The 18,936-nt window shown below is 36.8% G+C and overlaps 2 protein-coding genes across 2 annotated transcripts in view; one reads left to right on the top strand and one right to left on the bottom strand.

The window, feature by feature from the left end:
- KATNIP (katanin interacting protein) overlaps window positions 1–8,408 on the bottom strand; it is a 228,908-nt gene extending 220,500 nt beyond the window's left edge. The window contains exon 1 of the mRNA XM_051988295.1: window positions 8,333–8,408. Within this exon, the coding sequence (XP_051844255.1) occupies window positions 8,333–8,339 (7 nt within the window). The 5' untranslated portion in view covers window positions 8,340–8,408. The remainder of the gene's footprint in view (window positions 1–8,332) is intronic.
- A 118-nt stretch (window positions 8,409–8,526) lies between these two features.
- The window catches only part of GTF3C1 (general transcription factor IIIC subunit 1), a 135,650-nt gene continuing 125,240 nt past the window's right edge, over window positions 8,527–18,936 (top strand). Inside the window, exon 1 of the mRNA XM_051988276.1 lies at window positions 8,527–8,762. Within this exon, the coding sequence (XP_051844236.1) occupies window positions 8,542–8,762 (221 nt within the window). The 5' untranslated portion in view covers window positions 8,527–8,541. The remainder of the gene's footprint in view (window positions 8,763–18,936) is intronic.

The raw sequence follows: 18,936 nt of genomic DNA, 5'->3' as shown, positions 1-18,936 counted from the left end.
GACCATAAGCTCCATCAAGGCAGAATCTCTTTTGTCATTACTTTTGTATACTTACTATTTAGCACAGAGTAGAAAATGCTTATTTAAATGAAGTGATAAAAAGTCTCTCCAGCTGTTCCATGCCCATAGTCATTATACTACTTTAGGCCTCCTAGTTCCCATCTAAAATCTGCTACTTACTATCTGTGTGTTCTTGTCCCTTAATCTTTCTCAGTTTCCTCAGGAGGTTCCTACTAAGTCTTAAATTTATATAATCCTTTGACCTCTACAATTTACACTTTCAAAATAATTTCCTACCTGGTTTTTTTCCACTTCCAAATTCTACTCTCTTATCTCTCCTCTACAAAGATATTAAAATAATCTTTCTAAGGCACAAGTCTGACTATATCACATCTCTATTCAAAAGTCTTCAGTCCCTATTTCCACTAAGATAAAACTCATCAGCATGGCATTTATTTAAAGCCCTCCAAAATATGATTTCCAATGACCATTTCAAGATTATTTCATATTTTTCTCCCTTTATGTGCTGCTCTCTGCTCAAGCCAAAATAGTCTAGAAGATAGTGAATTTGGCCTTTCTCTTCTTTCAAGAAGGTTATTCCTCATCTCTCATCCCTCATCCCCAAGAATGTACTAACATTTGTATCTTTAAAAAATCCTTAGCTTGCTTTCAAAATTCAGCTCAAGTGCCAATTCCTGAGTTTAGTACTTCTGTTGTTGGGTGCTCACCCCATCAATGAATTATTTCATAATTATCAATGGGTTCATCCAGAAAAAAAAAATCTAAGTTTCTAGAGATCTGGGACTATTTCAACTTTCTCTTTTTATGAGTTTTTAGTGCAGTGTTTCATATACAACAGTCATTTGAGATATTTTTTCAGTTTACTGTTAAGTAGGACATGTGCATGTAAAAAATGGACTTACAATTAATTAATGAACTTTCATTCTGCCTTCATCTTCCTAACCCCATCTATATTCACTCCAAGGAACTGGTACAGAAAATTCTAAAAAAGCATTTATATTTATTTTTAGAAAACATTCTAGAACAGCCCAAAAGATAATCACTAAAGATTATTTGCATTTAGAAAACTATTCTGGCTAAACTGACTGGATACTTGAGAAATTATTCAAAAGGTTAATTTGCAAAAAGAATTTCACATTTCTTCTCCAGAAATTAGAAAATTTCAGAATGGAAATTCTATTGATATCAGTAACAAGAATGCATAAGGGGAGGAAAGGCAAATTGAGTCTCCAAAAATCAGAAGACTAAATTCTAATTCTGCCTTTGAAACTGACATTATCAGTTTAAAATCAAAACTTTAGCTCAAAAGTACCTACTAGATCATTATTCCCACTAATATATTTGGGGGTTGATCCACAAAATGTGAATAATCTTGATCTCTTGGGGAAAATAGTGCTAGATATTCTTTGCGGTAGTAAAAAACTAAAATCAAAGTGAGTGCTCATTGGCTGGGGAATGGCTGAGGGGTGAAGGGAGAGGAAGGAGGGGAAAAGAGGAACAGTTACTACAGTAACATAAATGAAAAGATCACTAATAGGATGCCATTGTCTGGACCAAACTCAGAAATAGGAAGGCAAACATGGAAAAATCATGAAGGTCCGAAATAATGGAACTATACATACTTTTAAGTATGGGGGAAGGCATACAGGATGCTCTACTAGGAGAGAATATTGTATACTTTATTAGATTCCATCAGTCAGTAAACAAGTATTTATTAAGTATAAGCCAGACGTTGATAAGCCCTGAGGATATTTAAAAAAAAAAAAAAAAAAAAAAAAAAAAGGTAAAAATTTTAGCCTTCAAGGAGCTCATAACACAGTCAGAAGTTTGTGCTCAATTATTTTCTTTCATGGAGGAGGGTTCTACTTTGAGAGAACTTCCCTCTCACCAAGACTGTAGTATAAAACATGTTTAAATAATAAAGAAATAGAATGTATAAATATGGCATAGTGGAAAGAACACTGAAAGTTGAGAGAGTTGAAGCTCTGTCATTTATTAATTCTGTGATTCAGGACAAATCATTTCACCTCACTGGACCTCACTTTCAATCTCTGTAAACTGAGGGGATAGGGTTAAATGATCAGCTCTAAAATTTTATGATTTTATGACTTTAAGCCATAGTTGTCTTCAGAAACAAATGGTCACATTGTAGTGCTACAAGAATTCTTAGCATCATTTCTCTGCAGTGATAGAAACCAAGACTCCACTAGAAGCTTGACAACTACACATTAAACTGTCCTTTGGATACCAAGTCAGAAGATCTGGGTTCAAATCCTAGTTTTTTCATTTACTAGCCATGAGATCTCAGGTAAATCACTTTCTACTGTAGGTATCACTGTCCTCCTCAGTAAAACTGAGGGGGGGTGGGCAGTTAGACCAAAATCCTATAAACTCCTCTGGATGAATAAACAAAGTCCTTATTAAGAAACTACTATGCACATGATAATATGCACTGGGAATACAAATACAAAAGTAAGATAGACCCTACTCTCAAGTACTCACGTTTATAAGTGAAAATAAGACATATCAGGACTGGTAGCCAAATTCTTTCCAGACAGAATGTCAATGTGTTGATTTGATTATTGTTCTCAAGGTATGAAGAAGAAAGAGGGAAAGGTGAGGGTTTCCTGGGTGGAAGACTGGAAAATGTCCATAGTGCTTTAAGATGCATAAAAAAATTCTTATCGATCTATCTAGCCCCAGGGGACAGAATCAAGGGTACTGGGAGGCTAAAAAGAGGCAAATTTAAGCTAAAAGTCAAAAACACTTTCTTAACCAGCCAAATAAAATTATAATGGTCTGCCTCACAGTGAAGGATTCCTCTTTATTAGCTGCTTTTAAACATAGTCTAGAAGAATATCTCTCAGCTATTTTAGTAGAGGATGCCATTAGGGTATAAGTTGGGATAGATAGATGGTGAGGTCCCTAATAATTATGGAAATTTATGGAACTTCGTGATTATTATGTATTGAAGTAATACTGATTTGGGACAATGTAAGTGGGTCTTCAGGGATTTTAGATAGTAGCATGCTACCAAATGAGGCATGGGAAAAACTTTTAGTAATATCAAGAAAAGGAAGAGAGGATAAAGAAGAGGAAGAGATGGAATGAAAAGGAGAGTGAATACAGTGATGGAAGAAAGAGCAAAGGAGAGAAAGATACAAATAGAAAATGGACAGTTTAGTGAAAGAGTTGTGGAAAGGCTAAGCCAGAGTTAAATTATCCAGAAGTCAAAGAGACATAGGCTGCCTTTTTTATATTTTTCCATAGAAGCAACAAACTGAGCCTCAAGAACATGGTTTCAGAGTCAGGAGATGCTGGTTCTAGAACTAGCTCTGCTAACAACTTGCTATACAGGCATGAGTAATTTACTTTAATTCTTTGGGCCTGTTTCTGTCACCATAAAATAAGGTTGACCTATATAATATCTAAATTTTCTTTAACTCTAAGAGGGTACAGGTACCTATCTCTATAAGAGAGAAAGAAGTCTTAAGTCTCTCAATCAATAAGCACTTATTAAGTGCTTATATATAATCTAGGCCTGCGCCAAAGTGCTGAGAATACAAAAAAAACCCAAAACAATATAGTTAGTGTGGTCTTTACAAAAACAGTTCCTGCCCTCAAGTAAGGCAATGAGGGAGACAAGATGTAAATAATGAGATCTAATCCAGTTATATAGAATCAGGGTAACTTGTCATACTGCATGCGCAGGAAATGGCTTGGCATAGTCTGATGAACACCACATCTGGAGTGAGAAGATCTAGACTGAACCCTTGAAGAGGGGACCCCCAAACTCTAAAAATCCTTGAAGGAGAAAATCTCTTTCAACTCTGCCTTAATAAGGGACCCTGCCCCAAGTCCTTTTTCCTTTAAATAAATTTAAGTTTTGACTGCTTGAGCGGGGAATGAAGAGGGGACCCCGAAACTCTGAAAATCCTTAAAGGAGAAAATCTCCCTCACCTTTGCCTCAGTGAGGGAACCTGCCGCAAAGGACAAATAATTTCATCTTTGTTATCTGAGTGGGGTTGGCTCAGTCCTGAAACTCATTGAATTCAATTCAAATTCTAGCCCTAGCTGAAACCCAGCGAGGAGCTAACTTGGGACTCCACCCATGGGACCCCTTTAGCTAAATCTCTCATTATAAAAAGAGCCAAACTAAAATTTTCTCTTTGCAGAGGTTCCAAACATGCAAGCTACATCATGCTTGCCATCCCAAGGAGCCTCTGCCCACTGGAATACTCTTTCCAGTGCCATCCTCTCTTTACCCTCACCTATTTCCCTAATCAAACTTTAACTTTATTTCCAATCCCCATAATAAACCTCTTTTATCAATCTAGGTTTTCAGGTCTCTAAATTCCTTTACAGAGAACCTCTGCGTCACCAGAAGGGGGTTCTTCAAAACTCCTTACCCTTGCGTCAAATCCCAAGGGAGTGCCCGGGAGCCAACCCTCTCCAGTTGGCTCCCTGAACCCCGAACCTGCCACTAGACCTTATCTTTTAACTCCCAAACCACCTAATTTAATTTGGGTTCCCCAAATCTAAACCTCATCACCCTTTGCTAGCTGTGACAGAAAATGATTTTAACTTTCTGAGTTTCAGTTTTCTTGTTTTTTTTTTTTTTTCCTTATCGTTAATTATCTGGACTTTTGTCAATATTAGCATTCTTTCTAATACAGATTACAAAGCTGCTGTAGCTGAGAAAATGATCTTTTGAAATTACGGTGGCTTCTCCAAACTTAGCTAGGATTATGTAGTCTTGAAACAATAAACCTGGGAACTTGTGGTTTGTTTGTTTTCCAACTATTTAAACAGAGTTGGCAGCACAGTGGATAGAGCATTAGGTCAAAGTCAAGGAGACTCGAGTTCAAATGTGACCTCACTCATCAGTTGTATGATTCTGGGCAAATCACTTAACTTACTGTTTCTCTTAACTTTCAAGTGGGACTAATAGTGCCTAACTAGAAGGGTTGTTTTGAAGTTCAAATGAGATAATATTTGTAAAAGCACTTGGCACAGTTGCCTGGCACACAGTAGGCATCTATATTAGTGTTTAATCCCTTCCTTTTGATGGGGGTGAACCCTGAAATTGTGTCCCCTTTGGGGAGATTCTCAGACCCTGGAAAAGCATATCTTTCCCAGACAAACCTTTCCCAAGTTAAGTGATTTTATTCAATTGCAGATCTCTGACTGATGGTCCTCTATCAATTAGCCCAAACAGCTCCCAGCCCCAAGCCTCAGATGGCTAATAAAAGACAACTCCAAAAAACAAATCTTTGCTAAAGTCCAAAACAGGATTATGCTTGCCAAGGAAGCTCTCTTCTTGGTGAAGCTGCCTGCCAGGACTCCTGCCCACTATGAAGATATTCTCTTCTCAGTGTTAACTCTTATTATTTCCTTGACAGGACCTTTGCCACTAAGAAGTCTGTCTTCCTAGCAAAACTGGCTTCTCAGTGCCAACAATAAAATTCCATTTTGCCAGAGATTTTTGGGTTTTCGAGTTCTTTTGCAATTGGATCTACGCCAACTAGAGGGGATTCCCACCCCAATTCTCTACCACTAACCTCATCATTTGCACCTCTTCACTTTCCCTTAACAAAAACTTTTCCATTTTAGCAGAATCTGCCAGAGTTCATATTTCTCTGGCATAATCCTTGAAAACCAAAATCACCTATATTCGATAATAAGGTACTAAAGGACCTTGCTGGAAGTATCATCTACACTATGGAAATCATAAAAATTTATGTCACATTATTTCCCCTCAGCTGTAATTTTGGGATAACACTTGCATTATTCTTTCAAAAGGCCATTATATACATATTGTATATGTGTGTTTTATAAACCAGTACTATAAAAACAGTAGCTATTAAATAGTCCAACTAAAGTTTTGAGTGGATAATCCTGCTTCCATCTTTGTTTATGATAGAGCTTTGATTAGTCTCTAGCTATATTTATCTAGCAATAAGCTGATTAGGCTTTCATTTTCCATTTTCACATCCTTTTTCAGAAGAATGTTATATAAAATAAAATAATATCAAGCACTGCAATTGTTAAGAGATACTGAATAAAGGGTGAAGGAAATTGAGAGAAAAGAAATGAATTCAGTTGGTAAGTGGAAGGAAAGAATACAGGACAATAGAACAGACACAGAGTTTTAGTATTACATAAGTTTATTTTGCCTCATGAATGCTTTTCATTTTAAATGGAAGAAAAACACACAAATCACAAAACACCTACTGGAGACCAAACAGGCAGGGTATTTTAACAGTATAAGTACCTTTTTCAATTCAAACTTTGCAAATTGTTCCTCTCTATTCATTTTGATGGCCTAATTTGAATTTTAACCTTTACAATCATCTATTTTTTTTAAAAGAAGTTGCTAAGCAAATAGAGTAAACAAATGATATATTTATCCTGCAAAGAGTAAAAAAAAATATCAATGGTTTTCACACATAACTTTTCAACTAAGCAGGCAGCCTTCATCTTTTTAGAACTGATACATTTTGGGAGGGATTGACATTATTTAAGGACAAAATGGCATTCATTATTACTATGAATCCTTTTGTAAATTGTAAAATTCCTTCAAAAAAAGAAAATTCACCACAAATCTCTCTAAATGTGAATCTAAAATATCATCAATTGTATTGTCTTTTAATCTGTCTGCACTAAATACAAAATAATTTTTCTTTTTTTACAGTATCAAATTTCCTAAGATTCCCCCCCAACCATTCTCTCACTAGTGTAGAACCCCCCAACAGTATAGAAGCTTGTCCTTTACAAAGGAGCTACAAATCTCCAAATAACCAGATGACCCAGTCAAATCTAAATTAAAATGATAATATACAGTGAAAGGGGACTACTAATGATTTCAAATAAATCTTCTACAAAGTTCAAGGGAAACAGATGGATTTCCTTAAAGATTTCTCTTGGGCAGAAGCTTATTTGCTGACTCAAATAAATTCATCTAATATATTTATTAAATATTTATAATAACCTAAACATTGGGAGAGATGCAATTATAAGTAGGACAGATTTATACTTTCAAATTGCATCTTGTATTTTATGTCTCACTTTAAGAAATCTTTCTTCTTTGGGAAAGCTGAATATAAATCAAAAATTTTAAGCTGATCATTGGATACATACTAGGGAGCTTAAATGAATTATACAACAAATCTTTTCTCAAAGTTATTACATACTAACTTTATTTTTAAATACATTTATAAATTTGTGATTTACTATAATATCTATAGATGTGAGATTTACTCACATATACTCATAAAATTAATAGTCATTAAAAATGTTCTAAAATCGCTCACTTCCAAATAAGGGCAAACTGGTATTCGACTGTAACGAATAGAGGTCTCCTTCAAGCAGGTAGCACAGCTCAACTGGCAGAAATTTCTCCTTCCCTTCCCCCATCTGAATATCGCAGTAACTACAAACTCACAGTAGCTAATCCTATGTAATTAAGGGGTTGGGTTTGTTTGTTTCTAGTCTGTGAAAACACTAGCACCAACCAGTCCACAATCGGTACTCAACCCAGCCCTTCTACCACTACAGAAAGGGGAAAAGGGGGAAATCAGTAGTGAACCGAGGTAATCTCTCCAAGAAGCCTGACAAAGTTAAGTCTGAAGTTGAGACAGCAGCCACAGGTCCAGTGCGAGGGCCGAAAATAGATGTGCACAGGTCAAACGCCTGACTTCAGGGCTGACCCGAAGTGACTCGAATTAAGTCTCAGCCATCACTTAGATTTTCTTTGCACGCCAGGAGGTGAGTTAGTACAATTCTAGAGGACCAGAGTGGGTGTATTAGTTTTGCCACTGGTTACCTGGGTGTGACTCTGGGCAAATTACTGAGCCTATCTGGATCTCAGTTTCCTCATCTGCAAAAAGGGTAAGGTAAAGATTTGCACTCTTTTCCTGGGAGGGTGTGAGGGTGTAAGGAGCACCCTTTGACAAAAAGCCCTTTATAAATGTGAATGTTTATTATCATGTTCCCTCCTTCTCCTCCTCGCCTGCCGAACCCAAATGCGTGATACTTCCCTCCAAACCCCCCGTTTTACAGAAGTAATCCAAGAGACAAGGAAGCCTTGCACAGGTCTCGGATCGGGCCTCCACATTTTCCTTCCCTTATTCCAGCCTATCCCACTACTACGACCCCCGAGGGGCCCAGACCCACTAATAAGCACCACCATCAGCACGGGACGACGGGAAACCCACACCAGGATCCATGGGAATGGGGGGACACTGAGGAGACAAGGAGACAGACCCCAGGATCCCCGAGGGAGAGGGTCAGAGGGCCTACGGACACTCACCCTCCATCCCTAAGCAGCGGCGGTTCCGGGTTCTTGGACCGGAAGCGGCCCCGACAGTGTTTGCAGTTCCCCTGGTTACAAACCTGCCGCCGGCCAATGACTACAGCCTATGGCGAGCCCGGCCCGCCTCCTCGCCGGTAGTGACGTCAGCGCCGGCGCCGGCGCGCTGTGGGCCTCCTCGAGGCGCTGGCTGAGTGAGCCGGGCAAGGATGGACGCCCTCGAGTCCCTGTTAGACGAAGTGGCCCTGGAGGGACTGGATGGGCTGTCGGTGCCCACGCTGTGGAGCCGCCTGGAGTCGCGGGTGCCGCCCTTCCCGCTGCCGATGGAGCCCCACACGCAGCAGTTCCTATGGCGGGCGCTGGCAGCCCACTCCGACATCCGCTTCTACGTGGAGCCAAGGGATCGACCTGAACTTCTGCTGCAAGACAGGTCAGGGGCCCGGCCCGGCCCGGCTCGGGGGGTGGGGACGGGAAGGAGAGGACCTGGAGACAGGAAGTGGGGAGTCCGGAGTGAGAACCCAGTTCCCGGGGAGCCCGAGCTGGGCCAGGGAGCTTAGGCTGGGAGGGACGAGGAGCCGATGCTGGATGCAGAGTTGGACTTAGAGATCTAAGTAGGCCAAGCTCCTCATTTGACAGATTGAGAAAACTGAGCTCGAGGTGGAGAACTGACCCACGGTGAATCGTACTGGGTACCGAGCAGTTGACAGGCCGAGGGGAAGTCAGGCCCAAGCTAGTGGTGGTTCGTTCAGTCGCGTCTGACTCTTCATGACCCAGTGAGACATTTCTTGGCACAGACACGGGAGGAGTTTGCCCTTTCCTTCTTCAGATCATTTTACAGATGAGGAACGAAAGCAAACGGGGTTCAGTGTTTTGACAGCGTCACACAGCTAGGAAGTGTCAGAAGCTAGATTTGAACTCAGTGAAATAAGTTCTGGCATTAGGACTCCGCCCCTCCCTTCTCACTTACTGTGCCACTTATCTCCCAAGCCCTGGCTCATTCTGCAACACTAAGTTCGCTTTGGGGAATGTAAAAGCTCTCGATTTATATATGGTTAGAGCTGAAGAGGTCTTCCACTTCATGTATTCCAACTCCCTACCTTTTTTTTTTTTTTTGTAAGCTCTGAAAGGCCGGGAAATTGTGTCGTATCTAAACATTCTTTTTCCTCCTCCTCCATCCTATTCCCAGTACAGTACTCTGTACAAAGTAGATGCTTATTAAACTAAAGTATATTTAAGTTGGTTGTATGAATAATTTGGTATCCAGAAAAGAGAAAATAATATGTCTGGTACAGCTGGTACTCAAAATTAGCACTCCGCAGTCCCACTTTATCACACTTCCTTTTCTTAGAGGTCATCTCAAGTCCAGCCCTTGAGGTTAATAGAAGTATTTAACTTGCTAACAGTCAGACAACTAATAAATATCATAAGCAAAAAAGAATCCTACTCCGAGGCTCTGTGTGTATGATATTCTTAATATTTATTGGACTAGAAATCTTTAATTTTTACCAAATAACCCTTTATGAAGTTCCCAAATTATTCTGACCATTCTGTTCTCTGCTTAATAAAGCAATTTATGATTGCCTATGGCATAAAATACAAATTCTCTACACTTAGGGTGCTTTATCTCTGGCATTTGTCTATTTTTTGGAACTTATATCATATGTCTCCATTAGGCATTTTATACTTCAACCCACACTAGGCTAGTGACTCTTCACCAATTAAAATTTGATGTTATGCTGTCCTCCATACATGAAATATACACCCTCATCTCATCAAAAGCATTCTCATTTGTCAAATCTCAGCTCAGATCTCACCTCCTCCATCAGACTTGATACCATTGCAGAATGTTTTCCTCCTTCTTCAAATTGTCTTAGAGTACTTTGTGGGAACTCTCCTCTTCACTCATCACACTCCATTATATATCTTATTTGTGTATTTACATATTAGTTTCTTCCCCTTGATTAAGCTTCTGGAGGAAAAAAAAACTTTCTTTGTATGTGTTTGCATGTAATAGACACATAATATTTTTGAAATACTTAATTGGGCCCACAGGCTTAGATTACATTTTCTCCTCTATTAAATAAGAAGATGAGGCTGTATCATATGGTAGAAAATTCAGTGAAGTTGTATCCAAAGAACTAAGATTTCAATTTTGGATTCCCCACTACTGCACTATTTACATCATGCATAAGTCAACTATACCTTTCTAAGTTTCATTTTATTCATATGTAAAATGAGTTTGGGTTAAAAGAACTCAAAATTCCATTCCAATTTTAAGGCCTATGATTTTCAGTGACTGAATTTGTAAGTTTTCTTCTTGTTCTGATTTCACCAAGGACCTACTAATATGCAAAGCTTTGTTCCAGATGTTGTACAGGATACATAGGTTAATAAATTCCTACCTCCCTCATCCCCAGTTATCAGGACTCTGTAATCTATTAAGGAAAATAAAACATCACTTCAATCATCAAGCATTTGTTAAGTGACTTCTGTGTGCCCAGCATTGTGGAATGGAATTGGGGTTGCAAGCATAATGAAACATTCCCTACCCTCAAGGAGCTTACATAGAATAAATATAAAGACCAGAGAGAAGGGAGTTAGAGAGAAGGCATTAGTAAAGGTTGGAAGAAAGTGATATTTGAACTGTCTTGAAGGAAGAAAAATTCTAAAAAATGAGGTGGGATTGCATTCTTGTAATGAGGACAGCCAAGTTCACAAAGAAAGAGACAAGTGGTGGAATGTAGCTATATATTGTAGAAACAGAGAAAGGGCCATATTTAAGAGGGAGTATTTCAGGGAAAGGCTGGAAAAATATTTTGGGAATAGGTTGTAAAATAATTTAAAAACTTAAAACAACAATAACCAAAAAATTCATATTTTATTCTAGAATCAATAGGAAGCTGTTTATTGAGTAAGACAGGAGAGTGATATGGTCAAAACAGCACTTAAGGAAAATCAGTTGGGCAGTTGTTTGAAAACTGAGTTAGAATAGGAGAAAACTTGAAAGGGGAAGAGCAATTAGGAGGCCATTGCAATAATCTTGGCAAGAGATGATGAAGGGTCTGAATTAAGGTAAGTGAATAGAGAGAAAAAGTTAAATAACAAGATATTATAAAGATAGAAAGTTGGCAGCTGATTTGGAGATGTGTTGGGCATTAAGGATAAGACTGAATTGAGACTGAAGAATTATGGTGTTTTCCTCAGAAATAGGAGGTTTAAAAGAAGGATTGTGAGTAGGAAAGGGCAGTGCAGATAATGAATTCTGTTTTGTATGTGTTGAATTTGAGAAAGCATTTGAAATATCCACTAGGCAGTTGGTAATATGTGACTTGGACTGAATTTATAGATTTGAAAGTCATCTACATTGACATGATAAGTAAACTCATAAGAGTTAATGAGGTCAGCAGAAGAAAAGAAACCTCTCAATGGAGCCATGGGGGATTCACAATTAGAACATGTGATATGGATGATCTGTCAGTAAAAGAGCTTGGACTTCCTTTTCAAGAATGCTTAGATTGGTAGAAGAAAACCAGGAAAGAATAGGTTAAAGGAAATCCAGAGAGAAAAGAATATCCAGGAAAAGAGGAGTACTTGGGAGTGTCAAATGGAGAAGAGGTATAGAAGGAAGAGGACTGAGGAGAAACCATCAGATTTGGCAATTAAAAGATTATTAGTCACTTCGGGTAGGGCATATTCAGTAGAATAATAAGGACAGAAGCCAAATTGAACAAAATTGAAAAGTGAGAGGAGAAAGAGTGAAAGAAGCACTTTTGTGTATAGATAATTTTTTTTGGAGTTAGGCTAAGAAAGGGAGGAGAAATATAGGACCATGACTTAAGAAAATGGTAGTCTAGTGAAGGCTTTTTAAAGATGGAGTAAAGTTTCTATGTTTGAAAACAATAGGGGAATAAAGTAGCAAAAGCAAATAGCAAGAGGTTGCAAATTAGAGAGAGGAAAGAGGATGACTGTTGTCTGTTAAAGAAGAATAGAGGCTGTGACATCCAGAACACACACAAAAAAACAGATTTAGTGGGAGAAAGAATGTAATAAGTTCCAAAAAGGAGCTGTAAAATGTTCAGTTTTTGGAAGGAATAGTCTTTTCTTGCTGATAATGATTAGCTTAAATTTTTAGTATGAGGAAGGTTTCTCTAATTGGAAAGAATTTTCAAGAATAAAATGAACAAAGATGAGAAAACGCAGGGCATGTTTTAGGTATAAATTAGCCAAGCTGAATCAAAATAGTAGGAAATGAGGCTGAAAAGATAGGTTGGTGGTTCAGTTGTTTCGGGTCTGAATAGCAGGCAAAAGAGAAAAGTCAGCAAAGATTAGGATTCCAAAGAGTTAGAACTTTATCCTTTAAACAGTAAGGAAATATTGAAAATTTAGTGATGGGAAAGCATCATGGTTTTAGTTGTAATTTAGAAAGAATATTCTCACTGTGGTTTGCAAGAATGATTGATAGATGAAGAATGGAGGCAAGCAGAGCAATTAGAAGGCTATTGAAATAATACATTGTTTAAATACAAATTGGTGGTAATTTATATGGAAAAAATGATTGATATCTGTAATTAATTGGTTGATGTCATACGTAGGTCTAGACCTGTACCCAGTTAATATAGGATAGAAGAGAAAGAAATGACCCCTCACAGTTAGTTGAAAAAGACTAAAAGAAGAAACATAATGAGAGTCTTGGAGGTACTTAAATCAATAAATATTTATTAAATACTTATGTACCAGGTAACTGTACTAGTGCTGTTCCAGATTGTTAGTTCTGTAGGAAATTGAAGGAGGAGGAAGTAAATATGGTTTGGAATAGGCAAGGTTTCTTGGAGAAGTCTATATAACATAACCAATATTTCAAGTCTTTCATTTGAGTTCAAGAAATCAGTAGAGACAATATATCATCATCATCATCATCATCATCATCATCATCATCATCATCATCATTACCTATGTAGCACTTTAAAGTTTTGCAAAATGTTTTGCAAATATTATACTTTCTCTTCACAACAGATGTTAGGGATAGGTACTTTTATTATCCACATTTCATAGATAAGGAAACTAAAGTTAACAGAGGTTAATGACTTAGCCAGGATCACACAGCTAATAAGTGGCTGAACATGGTTTTGAATTCAGAACTGCTATGCCACTTAGATGTAAAAAGCATGGGTAGTTAAATGTCTGAAAAAGATGTTGGTAGCTATGGCAGCTTAAAAATAAAAGGCTAATGCAATCTTAAATTTCTTTAGGAAGGCATGATATTTGGGATAACACTGTGCTCTACCCTACTCAAACTATATTTGAAATATTATATTTGGCTCTGGATACCACATTTTAGGAAGGGCATTGATAAGTTAGAGTGGTAGTCTCCAAACTTTTGAGTACCCACTTGTCATTATAAAAATTTCATTATGGGTCTTCCAATAAATGTATATTTATAATTATAAACATGTAGTATTCTCTTTATATGTGTATATGTGTGTGTGTGTGTGTGTGTGTGTACATATTTATCAAGCATACACGAAAATGTAAAAGGACCAAAGATAACAGTATTTTGACACATTTTATTTATTAGCAATATAAAATGCATTATTGCCTTTAAATAGTATAATTAAATATAATTGTTTTCTAAAAAAATTGTGTGTGTTATGGAGGATAAAGCAGACATGAAGATAGACAATACAGCAAACAAATATGTCATAACAGTCAGTGAATATATATAACAGCTTTTCATTAGTTATATTTCTTGGTATGTAGATATCCATGTAACAATTGCAACTAGAGTTAAATCTGATAAAAACCTCTGATCAGAGGTTATCTGATTCCAATTCAATAAAAAGTTTTCAGTATACATCCATTTATCTTTTTTCATGTGATTCTGCTTATTGATTGGTATTATACCTTAATGTCATATTCATATTTGGATGTTATAGTTGCATTTTTGTCTAAGTGTGAGAAACATCAAGGTCAATTTGGCTGGACCCTAGACTGCAGGAAGGAAAGTTAAGTTTGAGAAGATTGGAAAGGTAGGTTGATGCTAGATTGGGAGAGACTTTAAATCAAATAGAGGAATTTGTACTTGATCCTAAAAATAGGGAGCCCTGGAAGTTTAGTTGTGAGTAAAATGGGGATTAGGGTGGGAGGTAAAAGCTGCACCAATATCAGACCTGTGTTGTAGTAAAATCATTTTGGCAGGTGTGTGAAAGATGAATTGGGAGACACTTGGTATGGAAAGAACAATTAGGAGACCATTGCATTAATCCAGAGGAGGTAATGAGGGCCTGAACTAGGACAGTGGTTGTGCTAGTAGTGAGAAGGGGAGATATAATGTGATATTGTGGAGATGGCAATAACAGGAAGAGTCAAGATTAGCATAAAGCTCTTGAACCTAGTTGGCTGAAAGAATGTTGTTACTTTCTGCTGCTGTTACCTGGGGAATTTGGAAGAGAGGGAGGTTTTAGGGAAAAGATAGGGTGAATACATTGAGATTTGAAGATCACAATTCATTCATGCCCACTCATCTTGTGCAGCTCAGTCTGGGGCCACCAAGATGATGATGAAGTGCCCTGTTTTTAGTTAGGTTCTAAGTATTGGAAAGAGCTGATACCCTTTCTGATATAGAATAAAAAAGTTTGGGAACTTACACAGCTAAGAGAAACGATGGAGTGAAGGAATATTAGGCTGTTATGGATAAAGGGAGGATGTGGATGTGTAGCTGTGTTGAAGACAAGTCCTGTAGTTGAGTATTATATTATGAGGAGGATAGAATAGGATTTTCCTATTCTCTGATTAATCACACATCTTATGGAGTCATTCCACTCTTCTGCATGCCTGCTTTGGCATTCACTATGTAAGAGGAGTCTAAGAATGGTGTGGGTCCTCAAAATCATGCCTTTAATGGTTTAATTTAAGAAACTGCCCACAAGTATTTGAAGAGTTATCAAATGGAAGAGGGAATCATTTTTCTACTTAGCCTCAATAAATAGCATTAGGAGCAATAAGGAAAAGTTGCAAAGAGGCAAATTTGGGATTCATAATTGGAATTATACAGAAGTAGAATATGCTGAATAAGCAGGTGGTGGGTTTGCCTCACTAGAGGAAAAAAAGCTAAATGTCCCGTCAGGTATATTGTAAAGAGAGATGGCAATAAATAGAATGGGGAGAAGGAGAGGTGGCAGGGTAAGAAAGTGAAAACTTGATAATGACATCTAGGTTTTGAGCCAGAGTTACTGGAAAAATGGTTGAAAATGATAGTAAAAGGAAAAATAGATTAGGGAAATATTTGGAGAGACATGTTGAGTTTATGGTGTTCATAGGCCATCTATTTCAAGATACCCAACAGACAGTTGGGGATTCAAGACTGAAGGTCAGAAGAGAGGTAAGGACCCAAGTTTTCATAGGGAGACAGACTATCCTGCTGATTTTGCCGGATATAAGGGGGCAAATCTGTTCTGCCCTAATTATGCTAACTGTAAGGGGCATACTTCCAAGAAAATACTGAGATATTGAAGAAAGGAGGGCCCATGCTAGCTTGGGTTTTATTAGGATTATTTGGGGGAGTTTATTCACAAGAAGCTCCTTATTCTGGGTGGCAGCAGAATAAAGTGAAAATGAATCCCTACACCAATCCCAGGCCAGACTAGGTATTGCATAGAAACAGAACAAAGAAGGCATGGTGCCAAAAACAACCCAAGGTCACATGCAAGTTCTCCCATGGGAACTTTTTTTGCTGTTTACATTTACTCAAGGTAGTTTACATTTTTTTGTAGATTCCTAAGTTCTGATTAAGGTGTAAGTTAGAGTTCAACTAATAAATTTGAAAATTATCTACCTCAGTGGAATCAAATTAAAATAGAAATGGCATCTTCTAATCTGTACATAAAGATCCCTACATATAGACTTAAGTTTTTGCTCTGTTTTGTTTGTTTTGGTCTTTTTGGAGGCAGTCTGGAATAAGTGATTTACCTAGGGGTCATATAGCTAGTAAGTGTCTGAGGCCAGATTTGAAATCAGATCCTCCTTACTCTAGGACTGGTGCTCTATTTACTGCACTACTTAGCTGCCTTTTTGATTTAGTTTTAAAATATGATGTGTTTCATTGGACTTAATTTATTTTAAATTTAAATTTTAAATATTTACTAATTACATTTTAATTTGGTTCTGACTACACTTAGGACTGTTGTGTGGCTACGTGAGGCTATGTTGACTACCTCTGATCTCCTAATATATATTTGAATCCATGGAAATTGTTTAGTGAAGTAATATGGAGGAAGCAGAGAAGATGGTTCAGGCTAGAACACTGGACAAGGCATTTAACCTCTCAGTGACACAGACAATTCTCCTAAGACTATGAATTATAGAGAAGATGCTAATGTACACTGGCTGAGGAGTTGCTGACCAGGAGCTCTCTACAATGATAAAACCATAGATATGGTAAATGAATGAATGAATGAATGAAGTAATAATTTAAGTTCAATGTGTTTTTGTTTAACTTTAAATCAGTTGTTGCCCCTCCTAAATAGAACAAAGTATGGCTTCCAAATTAATGAGTCAAATCAAAATATATTATGAAGTATTTGATGTACATGAATGGCTTCAAATAATGTAACTCATTAAAAGCCACTAAGTAGCTTTTTTCCATGGACTTTTTCCAATGATAACAAAATGTTTGTTAGATTTAAAAGTACAAAATTTTTAACTTAGAACAAGGAAAAATAGACACCGAAAGCTTTGAATTTGAATCTAACAGTAAAATTTAGTGATGGAGAAATGGACAAAGGGAGAAGCTCACAAAATATTTTGGTGTCCTATAGAAAAAAAACATCTTGAATATAAAACTTACAAGGAGAAAGCTGAAGTTGAATAGTTGAGAGACTTAGTGGCATTCTGAATTCAAGTTTAGTGGAAAGAATAAAATTAATACCCAGAAGTTGAAATGAACTTCCTGAACTACAAAATGGACCATACCAAATTGTACATAGAAGTAGCTGTTAAATACTTATCAAAATTTATGCATATGTTCAGTAAGCTGAACAATTTATACAACAACATTGTAAAGATAAGCAACTTTGAAAGATTTTAGAATTCTGATCAGTGTAATGGCCAACCTTGATTCCAGAGGATCAGTGACAAAGCATGCTATTTAATGGACTTGGTGCAGAACAAGACATTTTTTTTGGACATTATTTGATTGTGCGTATTTTTACACACAACCCCCTCCAATAAGTAAAATAGATTTTTTTAATATTAAAAAATAAAATTAAATAAAAATGAAGTAGAAACAAAACTTCAGAACTTCTCTGCGATGGCCCAACATAGAAACAACAAAAGTCTGTTTTTCAAAGAGCAATAAAATTGATAAATGTTGACCAAAAAGAAAACCAAATTATTGATAAAAAGAGAGAAATCTCAACAAATAGTGAATAAATAAAATAATGCCAACAAAATTATGCATGTGAAAAGAGAATACATCTACCAAAAAAATCAAATTTACAAAAAAAAATGTGACTCCAAGTCAGTCAGCAAATACTGATTAAGCACCCACTGTATGCTAGTCATTCTACTAAACACTGGGGATAAAAGGAGTAAAAAAGCATTACTGAATCATCTGTTAATGATAACAATTGGGGCAGCTAGGTGGCTCAGTGGATAGAGCACCTGCCCTGGATTCAGGAGACCCTGAGTTCAAATGTGTTCTCAGACAGCTGTCTGACCCTGGGCAAATTGCTTAATCCCAACTGCCTCAGCAAAAAATAGAAACAAAAAAAATAACAATCAGGAATACATAAATAAGTGAATTTCTCCAAATGTTTAAAGAACAAATCCTCCAATTATATGTAAACTTTTCAAAAAGAAAGATGGCCATCTATCCAATTCTTTTTTTTGAGACATATATCCTAATCCCAGCATCAGAAAAAAATAAATTATAGAACTGTAGAAGCATATTTAAAACTTCTTTTCTTAAAAAAAAAAAAGTGGAAATGTTAAGAAAAAATATATATTCTGCTGGTCTAAAACATTTTCCAGACTTCCCTATTTGAACATGACTTAGCATTTAAAGATTTTCACAAACTGTCCCCATATATCCTTCTAGCCTCTTTAATTACTCATATATTATTCTTCTTTCTACACTCTTGTCCACCCAAACTTGCCTCCTCAAGTTCCTTCTCAGTGCATTTGCCTTGTTCCCAATGCCTGAAATGGATTCTTACTCATCTTTGCCTCATAGAATACCTCACTTCTTTCAAGATGAAGCTCAAAGTGCTACATTGTACCAAAAAATCTTTCATAATTAGCCCCCAGAACATTAGTACTCTCCCAACTATTTTGTATTTAATTATGTATTTTCTTTATATTTATTTGTATGTGAATGTTCTTTCCTTTAAGAATGTCAACTTCTAGAGGGCATGAATTGTTTCCTTTTAGTAGGCATTTAACAAATACCTATGGATTTACTTGATTCAAACAAAAACTTTCTGTTGTAGTGAGAAAAAGTCATTCCATTCTTGTATTTTCAGGGTTGTTGTTTTTTTTTTTAAACATAGTGGTAATATTCTTTCAAGGACTTTTTTCTATATTTTTTGTTTTAATGTTTTAAAATTAGT

Source organism: Antechinus flavipes, chromosome 1 (genome assembly GCF_016432865.1).
Source record: "Antechinus flavipes isolate AdamAnt ecotype Samford, QLD, Australia chromosome 1, AdamAnt_v2, whole genome shotgun sequence".
Lineage (NCBI taxonomy): Eukaryota > Metazoa > Chordata > Mammalia > Dasyuromorphia > Dasyuridae > Antechinus > Antechinus flavipes.
This window is presented reverse-complemented; position numbering and strand designations above follow the sequence as displayed.